Source organism: Schistocerca americana, chromosome 1 (genome assembly GCF_021461395.2).
Source record: "Schistocerca americana isolate TAMUIC-IGC-003095 chromosome 1, iqSchAmer2.1, whole genome shotgun sequence".
NCBI classification, from domain to species: Eukaryota; Metazoa; Arthropoda; class Insecta; order Orthoptera; family Acrididae; genus Schistocerca; species Schistocerca americana.
This window is the reverse complement of record NC_060119.1, coordinates 309,693,629-309,706,196: the sequence shown is the minus strand read 5'-3', so window position 1 is coordinate 309,706,196 and position 12,568 is coordinate 309,693,629. Positions and strand designations below refer to the sequence as shown.

Below are 12,568 nucleotides of genomic sequence, written 5' to 3'. Positions count from 1 at the left end.
TGTGCTGGTACTGCGATCGGCTGAAAGCAAGGGGAAACTACATCAGTAATTTTTCCCGAGGGCATGCAGCTTTACTGTATGATTAAATGATGATGGCGTCCTCTTGGGCAAAATATTCCGGAGGTAAAATAGTCCCCCATTAGGATCTGCGATCTGGGACTACTCAAGAGGACGTCGTTATCAGGAGTAAGAAAACTGGTGTTCTACGGATCGGAGAGTGGAATGTCAGATCCCTTAATCGGGCAGGTAGGTTAGAAAATTTAAAAAGTGAAATGGATAGATTAAAGTTAGATATAGTGGGAATTAGTGAGGTTTGGTGACAGGAGGAACAAGACTTTTGGTCAGGTGAATACAGGGTTATAAATACAAAATCAAATAGGGGTAATGCAGGAGAAGGTCTAATAATGAATAAAAAAATAGGAGTCCGGGTAAGCTACTACAAACACCATAGTGAACACATTATTGTGGCCAAGATAGACACGAAGCCCACACCTACTACAGTAGTACAAGTTTATATGCCAACTAGCTCTGCAGATGCTGAAGAAATTGATGAAATGTATGATGAGATAAAAGAAATTATTCAGGTAGTGAAGGGAGACGAAAATTTAATAGTCATGGGTGACTGGAATTCGACAGTAGGGAAAGGAAGAGAAGGAAACATAGTAGGTGAATATCGATTGGCGCTAAGAAATGCAAGAGGAAGTCGCCTGGTAGAATTTTTCACATAGCATAACTTAATCATAGCTAACACTTGGTTCAAGAATCATGAAAGAAGGTTGTATACATGGAAGAACCCTGGAGATACAAGAAGGTTTCAGATAGATTATATAATGGTAAGACAGAGATTTAGGAACCAGATTTTAAATTGTAAGACATTTCCAGGGGCAGATGTGGACTCTGACACAATCTATTGGTTATGAACTGTAAATTAAAACCGAAGAAACTGCAAAAAGGTGGGAATTTAAGGAGATGGGACCTGGATAAACTGAAAGAACCAGAGGTTGTACAGAGTTGCAGGGAGAGCATAACGGAACAGTTGACAGGAATGGAGGAAAGAAATACAGGAGAAGGAGAATGGATAGCTTTGAGGAATGAAATAGTGAAGGCAGCAGAGGATCAATTAGGTAAAAAGACGAGGGCTAGTAGAAATCCTGGGGTAACAGAAGAGATACTGCATTTTTGTATTTTCTCCTTTCATTAATTAAATTCAGTAAGTAAAGCAGGCAAAAAGGAATACAAACGTCTCAGAAATGAGGTTGACAAGAAGTGCAAAATGGCTAAGCACGGATGGCTAGAGGACAAATGTAAGGATGTAGAGGCTTATCTCATGAGGGGTAAGATAGATACTGCCTACAGGAAAATTAAAGAGACCTTTGGAGAAAAGAGAACCCCTTGCATGAATATCAAGAACTCAGATGGAAACCCATTTCTAAGCAAAGAAGGGAAAGCAGAAAGGTGGAAGGAGTATATAGAGGGTCTATACAGGAGCGATGTTCTTGAGGACAAGATTATGGAAGTGGAAGAGGATGTAGATGAAGATGAAATGGGAGATATGATACTGCGTGAAGAGTTTGACAGAGCACTGAAAGACCCAAGTCGAAACAAGGCCCCGGGAGTAGACAACATTCCATTAGAACTACTGACAGCCTAGGGAGAGCCAGGCCTGACAAAACTCTACCATCTGGTGAGCAAGATCAGGCGAAATACCCTCAGACTTCAAGAAGAATATAATAATTCCAATCCCAAAGAAAGCAGGTGTAGACAGATGCAAAAATTACCGAACTATCAGTTTAATAAGTCACAGCTGCAAAATACTAACACGAATTCTTTACAGACAAATGGAAAAACTGGTAGAAACGGACCTCGGGGAAGATCAGTTTGGATTCTGTAGAAATGTTGGAACACGTGAGGCAATACTGACCCTACGACTTATCTTAGAAGAAAGATTAAGGAAAGGCAAACCTACGTTTCTAGCATTTGTAGACTTAGAGAAAGCTTTTGACAATGTTGACTGGAATACTCTCTTTCAAATTCTGAAGGTGAAGGTGGCAGGGGTAAAATAGAGGGAGCGAAAGGCTATTTACAATTTGTACAGAAACCAGGTGGCAGTTATAAGAGTTGAGGGGCATGAAAGGGAAGCAGTGGTTGGGAAGGGAGTGAGACAGGGTTGTAGCCTCTCCTTGATGCTATTCAATCTGTATATTGAGAAAGCAGTAAAGGAAACGAAAGAAAAGTTCAGAGTAGGTATTAAAATCCATGGAGAAGAAATAAAAACTTTGAGGTTCGCCGATGACATTGTAATTCTGTTGCCCGCATCTCGTGGTCGTGCGGTAGCGTTCTCGCTTCCCACGCCCGGGTTCGATTCCCGGCGGGGTCAGGGATTTTCTCTGCCTCGTGATGGCTGGGTGTTGTGTGCTGTCCTTAGGTTAGTTAGGTTTAAGTAGTTCTAAGTTCTAGGGGACTTATAACCACAGCAGTTGAGTCCCATAGTGCTCAGAGCCATTTTTTTGTAATTCTGTCAGAGACAGCAAAGGACTTGGAAGAGCAGTTGAATGGAATGGACAGTGTCTTGAAAGGAGGGTATAAGATGAACATCAACAAAAGCAAAACAAGGATAATGGAATGTAGTCGAATTAAGTTGGGTATAGATTTAAGTGTCTGGAAGTCATTTCTGAAAGTATTTGTATGGAGTGTAGCCATGTATGGAAGTGAAACATGGACGATAAATAGTTTGGACAAGAAGAGAATAGAAGCTTTCGAAATGTGGTACTACAGAAGAATGCTGAATATTAGATGGGTAGATCACATAACTAATGAGGAGGTATTGAATAGATTTGGGGAGAAGAGGAGTTTGTGGCACATCTTGACCAGAAGAAGGGATCGGTTGGTAGGACATATTCTGAGGGATCAAGGGCTCACCAATTTAGTACAGTAGGGCAGCGTGGAGGGTAAAAATCGTAGAGGGAGACCAAGAGATGAATACACTAAGCAGATTCAGAAGGATGTAGTCTGCAGTAGGTACTGGGAGATGAAGAAGCTTGCACAGGATAGAGTAGCATGGAGAGCTGCATCAAACCAGTCTCAGGACTGAAGACCACAACAACAACAGTGTACAAACATTTAAAATCAAATAAATTGGCTCCAGATTAAGAAAAATTAGCAGACACTACACAGTTTTTCTTTTTTTCCCAAAAATTGATATTTTTATTACATGTTGTGGCATATTTCAGACCAAACTTTGATTTTGAACCCATTAGGGGGCCCAAAACAACCTAAAATTTTGAGTTCACTAAACCCCCCAAAAGTACATTACTGAGATCCTGTATTTTATAGTGGTCAGAGAATCTGATTTTCTAGTTCTAAAATATTTTGGCCTGAAAGGGATCACAATTGTACACAAACAGCATTTTTGCCCTTTGTTCTGGAATTACTGCGCCAGGAAACTGAGTGGATCCATTTTCTTTTGGAAAGATGTGGTGTGCAAATTCATGTCCATCAACATCCATTTTGCAATGTACATTATCTTTTCAGCGACAGATGAGCTCAAAGTGGATATATTTAGTTTTGGGAGGTACTATGTTAGCATTACTATTCTTAGGGACATATAGCCAGTCATGTGTACCCATTGCTACTTCATGTTCTTTGTTTCTGGCAGCAACAATAGAGTTTACATGTACTGTAGGTATAGATTTTTGTTGCTGCCACGTCTGTAGGCATTTATGACTCTCGTATAAAAAGGGACCACTTGTCTTGTTTGGCATTTTTATATTCACAAAACCGAGCTCCTTAAAATGCCTGTAAAATTTTGGAGATGGCATAGACAAAATTTATCTTAACATTTGAGAGAGAGAGAGAGAGAGAGAGAGAGAGAGAGAGAGAGAGAGAACATATTTGTTTCTGCACTTCCCCCCACCTACCCCCCCCCCCCCACCCCCCCACCCCCCCACTCCCCTCCACGCCATCTCCCCACCTCTCTCTCTCTCTTACACACACACACACACACACACACACACACACACACACACACACACACACGACATGACATGAAGCTTGCACATTATTTCTGATATCTGCTGCTGAACATATCTTTCTTTCCCTGGTCTGAGAATGAGGCTTGCCTTTTTTATGAGGTGTAAATTACTACTGAAAAACATGTACTGTTGCTTTACGGGGGTCAGTGAGTATTGAGGAATATTCCTTTCTTAAGGTACTGTTGTCATTTCATTGGTACCAGATGTTCACTTCTAGCTTAGGAACCACTGCACGGTACGGAATGTGAATTAATTTACTATCAGTTGTGAGGTGTGTCTACTGTACATTTTGAATGAACTTTCTACAGTGCTCTCACACTTTGAGCATTCAAGTTATGACATTGGTTTCTTTTCTCACAATCACTTGTTGTTGTCTTTGGTCCGAAGACTGGTTTGATGTAGCTCTCCATGCTACTCTATTTTGTGCAGGCCTCTACATCTACAGATTACTAATGCAACCTATATCTTTCTGAATCTGCTTACTCTTCGTGTAACTCTACGGTTTTTACCACCCAAACTTCCCTCCAGTACTAAATTTGCGATCCCTTGATGTCTTAGAATATGTCTACCACCTGAGCTCTCCTTTTGGTCAAGTTGTGCCACAAATTTCTTGTCTCCCCAAATTCTTTTCAGTATCTCCTAATTAGTTATGTGTCCTAGTTACCTAATTAGTTATGTGATCAACCCATCTCATCTGCAGCATTGTTCTGTAGCAGAACATTTTGAAAGCTTCTATTTTCTGTTTATCTCACAATCTAATCACACAAAAACTGTGAAACTTGCATCAGTTCTCAACATAATCTCTCTGCAGCCATACACATTTTTCACAACTTTGACACAATTATTCCATGGCTGCTGTGAATGCTTCTTTAGGAGTTTGATTTGATGTCTGGAAAATTGCTGATGCAATAGTGATGCAACTAGTGTCTGAGTGGCCAAGGAGAGTTTCTTTCATCATTGGAAACAACTGAAAGTCACTAGGAACCAAGCCAGGCACGTAGGAAGCATAAAAAATCACTTTAAAGTTGTTATCACAAAGAAACTGAAGTGTCACATTCATCCTATGCAATGGTACATTGTCTTGACGGAAGAACACACATGTAGCCTTTTGCGATTGTTTTTCAAGTAATGCTGGAAGGAGCTTGTTATTCAAAAGATCTTGGTAGCATGCACATTTAACCATAGTGCCCTTTGGTATGCAGTGAGTAAGGAATACACCACCGCTTTTCCAGACCACACCCACCATAATTTTATCAACACTGAAACGTACCCGAATTTTTTTCGTGTTGGTGGATGTGTGTGCTTCCACTGAGCTGACTGGCTCTTGATTTCAAGATTGAAAAATGGCATTCATGTCTCATCCATTGTCACAGTCAGTGAAAAGAAAGTCCCATTTTATCATCTTGTGTCGTCATTGCCTGGTTGTGTGCAACGTGCACAGTCTTGCGGTTGTCTGTCAGCATTTGTGAACCCACCTGGAAGACATTTTATGTATTTTCATGTCTTCATGCACGATTCTGTGCACAGATCCCATTGAAGTGTTTACTTGTAGGCAATGTGTTCCATACTACTTTTGCGATCCTTCAAATCAACTTTCTCCTCTTGCTTAATCATGTTGTTATACCAGCTCGTGTTGTTGCATGACATTCTATCTTCTTTAAACTGTCACACTCACAAACATCATCAGACACATCCATGATACCATCACCACATGTGTCACTGAACTGGTGATGAACTTCATTTGGTGAAATTGGGAAAACAAATGATTACACACAGTTTTTGTAATCTACATCTACATATATACTCTGCTAGCCACCAAGCAGTATGTGGCGGAGGGCACAATTCACGCCAAAGTTAATTCATGCCAAAGTCATATTTCCCCCCCTCTGTTCCACTCGCGGATCACGCGAGGGAAAAACGACTGTCTGAATGCCTCAGTACGAGCTCTTATTTCCCATATCTTTGAATGATGATCATTATGCAATTTGAAAGTTGGTGGTAATAACATACGCTCTACATCCTTGGCCAGATGCCTTTCTGGCGTCTAAGGATCTTAACTGTTTTACAATCCCAAATACACTAAACACTATGTCAGCCATCCTTTCATTTGTTCGATAATTGAAAGGGGGAATGTCCTCTATCGTAAACGAGTTTTTGAAAGCTAGGTTAAGAATTTCGGCCTTCTGTTTATCGTCATCAGTTTCATTACCCGTACTGTCAGCAAGAGAAGGTATTGAATTACTTGTAGCATTCATAGATTTTACGTATGACCAAAATTTTTTGGGGTCATTTTTAGAATAATGAAAAACACTGCATTTTTAAGGCAAAAACAGTCCTCACTCTCATCACTGCCTCTAGGTTTTGTGTGCGATACAGTGCTGCCATCTCTCTCTTTCACTCACAGTGAGCATGCGTGTATTTCAAAACGTACCAGCTGTTTCTATCTATTTGCAGTCAGAGAAGTTATAACTTGAATGGAGCTTGTAAAGTTACACAGGTGAAAATTAATGTGTCTGTAAATGGGAGTGGCTTTGGATTGTGCAAACACTACAGGATAGCAGCACTGGTATTACTGACAACAAACGGAGATCCCAGTGCAATGAGTCCAGGTTACAGGATGTCTGTAGTATTGCACAGTTCTGTGCTGGTCTAGCCAACCTGGGCAGTTACATAGTCAGGAGGCTGAGTGGCTGTGGGGTGAGGCTGAGTGAGAGGCCCAGAAAGGAGCAGCTGTTGAAATTAACACTTTATCGTCAATTGTCACATTTACTTTGTGGTTTGGTGGGCCAGTAGACGGTCAGCCTGCAGCTAGAGTCCACCCAGATGGCTGCTCAACAAATGCCGGTGCCTTGCTTTGCTGACATCTGCACCTGGTGCCAGGCCCGTGGCTGTCTTGCGTGGGCTACAGCACTGACATCAATGGCGGTTGCTGGGATTCGGTAATGACCACATGCAAGCAGCCAAGGTGAGCAGCAAGAGGTTCACCAACCTTGTTGTCAGAAGGTGGCTGCTGAGCCCAAGGCACTACCTGTTGCCTTCCATCATGAGTCTGGTGGCTGCTGGACTGGATCAGGTGGCCCACTGCACTGTGGCAGCAAATCTGGTTGGAGGACTTGGTGCAAGAAGCAGGTACCCAGGTGGCAACTCGAACCTATGGCTGCGGCTGACAACTCCATGTTGTCTCCTCATCTGGCATAGCCACTGTGACCGGGTGGTACTGCTGGACTTTGAATAACTTTGCTAAAGAATCATTGGTTATTTATAACAAGTTGCATTGCATTTTTGTCAGTGCATCACTCCTGGCTGTGTACTGCAACACCATTGAAACCTCGATGATGAAGGCATTGCATTGCCTGCATCACGGATTACTGCTGCACTGACAAGTTACGCAATAATTTCACATGCTTGTTGTCTTAACTCAAATGTTAACATGCCACATGCACCATTCCCAGGCAGTTAATGCAGTGTTCCTTCACACCTTGTCACAAATTGTACTCTTACCCTGTTAGTGGCACTACACTGGATGAACATGTGACTCGGCCAAGAACAGTGAGGTTTCATTATTGAGCAGCATCTTGCCAGTTGTTTTGTTTGCACATGTTGAAGTTGCATCAGAATTCATTTACTGACAATAACATCCGAAGGGATTGACAATATGGAGAATGTATGTCCCACAATCATAGATCATTTCCTTATCTTGTAGGCAGTGGTAGGCCAGTCGAAACAGACCTAAGGCCTAATTCGTGAGTGGTGTTTTATATATTTTTAATAAATCTAAGAATATGACTTTTTATCTGTACTCGTCACATATTTTAACTATAATTTTCCTTGTTGATTTGAGGCGTGCTGCCTTGGGACGGTAGGCCTGCAGTCATTATAGTATTGAGGAAATCCGATAATTTTTTAAAATTATTTTGTCCATCTCAGTTGCATGAATATACAATCTTTGCTGCAGTGGTTACCAGTTTTGGACTGACATGCCCATTCTCGAACCACAAACCAGTTATTAACTGTAACTAGTCATGCATAATAGTGCCAAAAGGCACGAATAGCTTCTGTACAGAAAGTCTAATTGTAGGTGACAAGTTCTTTCACTTGTAAGCTAGCCCACGTGTCTAATGTGACACTAGAATGACAACCAAACTGTTCTGGTAAAACAGTAGACACATAGGTTGACTTATCAATGAGAGTACTTGTTGTTCAAAGTTTGACTTTCTGTACAGAAGCTGTTTGTACCTTTTGTCACCATATTGTATGACTAGTTACAGTTAATAACAAGGTGTGTTGATTGAGAATGGACGTGTGAGCCAATACCGGTACCCCTGCAGGAAAGATTGTACATTCATGCAACGGAAATGGGTGGGGGGGGGGGGAATTTTCCTCAATATTTTAACTTTTAGTCACTTGTGCATTATTTCATCAATTGATTATATGAATGATTTACATTGTCATATGTGGAAACTAATGAATCAGTTTTTTATGCTTGGTGAACTATTAATCTACTACTTGTGATAGATATGATGTAACTAACACCAGTTTATCTTTCAGTAACACAGCAAGCTTTGTTTGATATCAGCAAAGCACAAATTTACTGTATAAAAGGGATTCTTCTTGTGACCATACAGGTAATGCTGCAGAAAGAGACTTCATGTGTGTCAATGTACCCCATGATAAGAGGTGTGTTTATAAAATAAGGTCTCAAAGACGCTAGAGCTGTGAGGAACACTTTTATGCGAGATCTGGCAACACTGGCATGTAGCTTGGCTCTTGTCCTTCAGATCACCACCAACCCAAGCGCAATATGACACTCAGTCTTGACTCCCCCTCACTTCTCTTGTCAGATGTGAGTTGTGTATAGTAATCCATTTTTGAGTGCCAAGGGTACTACCCCCATTGACATTCATGGTCAGTCATGGGAAGTCTATGGGCCACAGCTATGGATGTCAAAAATGTATGAAAGTGGGTCAAAGAGCATTCTGGTTGGCCTTCAGTTTTGGCCGAAACAATTGCAAAAGTGGAGAAATAAATGATTGAAGATTGGTGTGTCACAGTTGATGAGCTGTGTGAACAGATTCCTGAAGTCAGTAAGAGTTCAGTTGGAAAGATTTTGACCAGACATTTGCATTATTGCAAGGTTTGTGCGAGGTAGGTCCCCAAAATGCTCACTGAAGACTGTAAACAGGAGCATGTTGAAGCAGCTCACAGAGTCCTGGAGCACTATGCAGAACAGGGCAAGCAGTTTTTGGGTTCAGTTGTCACTGACGATGAATCCTGGGTATGCTATACGAGACTTGAAACTAAGGAAAAGTCTTGTCAGTGGCAGCATTGAAGTTCAGTGAGACTGTAAAAATTCAAACCAACATTCTCTGTCAGCTAAGTGATGTCCAGTGTGCTCTGGGACAGAAAAGGTGTATTGCTGTAAGAGTTTATGCCTACCAGCACAATAATAAACACTGCTCACCACTGTGACACTTTAAAATGATTGCATCGTACCATTCAAAATTGAAGGAGGGGAATGCTGATGTTTTCATCATGATAACACACCTCCATACTACCCATGAAACAGCCTATCTCCAGTCCAGTTCAGAAGGGACATCCGCACCCATCCTCCCTACAGTACAGACTTGGCACCTAGTGATTTCACGTTTCTTGAGTCGAAGTCACACCTGAATGAAATGCATTTCCAGACTGACGACAAGTTGAAAAATGAGGTTGTGCGCTACCTGTGCAATCTAGTGGGAGATTCCAATCACAAGGGTGTACAAAAAATGCCACAATGCATGCAGATGTACGTTGATCACAAAGGTGATAACATTGGAAAATATCCGAAAGCCAGACTTTCAATGCAATATTCATTGCCAGTAAATGTTTTTTCTATTTGCAAAGAAAAATGAAAATGGAGACCTTATTTTACAGACATGCCTCATATATTACACTTCCTGTGGTCGTACATTGGCATCCATACCATTTGTACTCCTGAATATGTGCACTTCCTACACATTCCATATGTATTTTGAGTGTTTAATTGCAATATTTAATTGTCAGAGGAATGATTGTTACTTTATTCAAATTGTTAACTTCACCCAAGCTTTGCATACACAACCATTATTGTTCTGCAATTTCGCATAGAAAAGTATTGTACTCAGAGGAGTAGATAAAGCTTGTGGACTCGTTATTGCATTATTTTTATCCCTTCCTGAAATAGCAGATGTTATTGTCTGTTTTAAATGTTGATCCCCCAGATCTTAGCAAGTGATGTCAGGAGTATAAGGGCACATAGTCACCAACTGCACAACCATCAAAATAATTATCACATTGTTAGTTGTCGACAAATAATGAGCAGCAATTATCGTTTGGAGGAGTGATTAATGTTGTGTGTTTACGTATGAATTATAGCATTATTTAAAAATTTTCTCAAGGTGTTGCATTCCAATTCTTTTTCACAGGATGAAGTAGCTGAATTTCTAGGAACTTTGTTAATAACACCAAGGCCACAGTTAAGACCAATTACCAATCATACAGTAACAGCAGCAAGTAGTGTTACAGAAAATAGTGTAACTAATAAGCTAGAAGGAAAACGGAAACTACCGTTCACTGAGATGACTTCTTCATCAGTCAAGCGTCCCCGTTCTGGTAAGACCTTTAGTTTTTTACATTAATGTTGTAATTGTATTTTAAAACTTTATTCATAAGCATTCTGGAAGGAAAAATGCTCCTATCATAGCGGAGTTAACAATGTGAAAGAAGGGAACTAGCTTTTTGACTTATATGGCAGCTTCAAAGACATTTAAATCAAAACATCTTGACTTATTCACACTTTCATTAATTGTTAGCATTAGTACCCCATCATATTATATAATGCATTGTGTCAAGTAGCATATTATGTGATGTCTTGTGTACAACATGACACATGCCGTAATGTCATCCAATATGGCATATGTCATGTCGTGCAAGACGACACAACATGTAATTAAAGTTAAGGATACATACATTTCCACTCTGGGATATGTCGTTTTATAGATGCACCCCTTCTCTCGGATACTTCCTATTGTAGATGCATACCATTCAATAGAAGTGCATAAGTTTGTGTCTGTTGATTCTTACACCTCTCACCATACATGTAATGGGAGTGTGGTTTTGGGGGAGAAATGGTTCCTTCAGGGAAAATAATCAACCCCCCCACCCAGAAAAAAAAAGTAATACAGGGTGATTCAAAAAGAATACCACAACTTTAGGAATTTAAAACTCTGCAACGACAAAAGGCAGAGCTAAGCACTATCCGCCGGCGAATTAAGGGAGCTATAAAGTTTCATTTAGTTGTACATTTGTTCGCTTGAGGCGCTGTTGACTAGGCGTCAGCGTCAGTTGATGCTAAGATGGCGACCGCTCAACAGAAAGCTTTTTGTGTTATTGAGTACGGCAGAAGTGAATTGACGACAGTTGTTCAGCGTGCATTTCGAACGAAGTATGGTGTTAAACCTCCTGATAGGTGGTGTATTAAACGTTGGTATAAACAGTTTACAGAGAATGGGTGTTTGTGCAAAGGGAAAAGTTCTGGACGGCCGAGAACGAGTGATGAAAATGTAGCACGCATCCAGCAAGCATTTGTTCGCAGCCCAGGAAAATCGACTCGCAGAGCTAGCAGAGAGCTGCAAATTCCACAATCAACTGTACGGAGAGTCCTACGAAAAAGGTTAGTTATGAAACCTTATCGTCTGAAATTGGTTCAAGCACTGTCTGCAGCTGATAAGATTAAAAGAATCGATTTCTGTGATTTTATCCTTGCTCAAATGGAAACAGATGAATCTTTCGTTTCAAAGATTGTGTTTAGTGATGAAGCAACTTTCCACACTAACGGGAAAGTCAACCGTCACAATGTCTGTATATGGGGCACTGAGAATCCACGGGAAACAACTCAGTATGAACGTGACTCGCCTAAGGTGAACGTTTTCTGTGCCATTTCAGCCAATAAAGTTTTTGGTCCCTTTTTCTTCGAAGGTGGTACTGTAACTGGACTACAGTATTTGGAGATGTTAGAGAATTGGCTGTTCCCTCAGCTCGAACAAGAAGCACAACAATTCATATTTCAGCAGGATGGAGCGCCACCACATTGGCACTTATCTGTCCGTAACTACCTGAACGTCAACTACCCGAGGCGATGGATCGGCCGCCAGGCAGCCCGTGACAGAGCACTTCATCACTGGCCTCCAAGAAGCCCTGATTTTACCCCCTGCAATTTTTTCTTATGGGGGTATGTTAAGGATATGGTGTTTCGGCCACCTCCCCCAGCCACCATTGATGATTTGAAACGAGAAATAACAGCAGCTATCCAAACTGTTACGCCTGATATGCTACAGAGAGTGTGGAACGAGTTGGAGTATCGGGTTGATATTGCTCGAGTGTCTGGAGGGGGCCATATTGAACATCTCTGAACTTGTTTTTGAGTGAAAAACATTTTTAAATACTCTTTGTAATGATGTATAACAGAAGGTTATATTATGTTTCTTTCATTAAATACACATTTTTAAAGTTTTGGT

At 40.9% G+C, this 12,568-nt stretch overlaps 1 protein-coding gene across 1 annotated transcript in view; it reads left to right on the top strand.

Annotated features, from left to right (window-relative positions):
* Positions 1-12,568, top strand: part of LOC124596148 (KAT8 regulatory NSL complex subunit 3) — a 159,988-nt gene that overhangs the window by 113,083 nt on the left and 34,337 nt on the right. Inside the window, exon 11 of the mRNA XM_047135171.1 lies at positions 10,478-10,664. Within this exon, the coding sequence (XP_046991127.1) occupies positions 10,478-10,664 (187 nt within the window). The remainder of the gene's footprint in view (positions 1-10,477; positions 10,665-12,568) is intronic.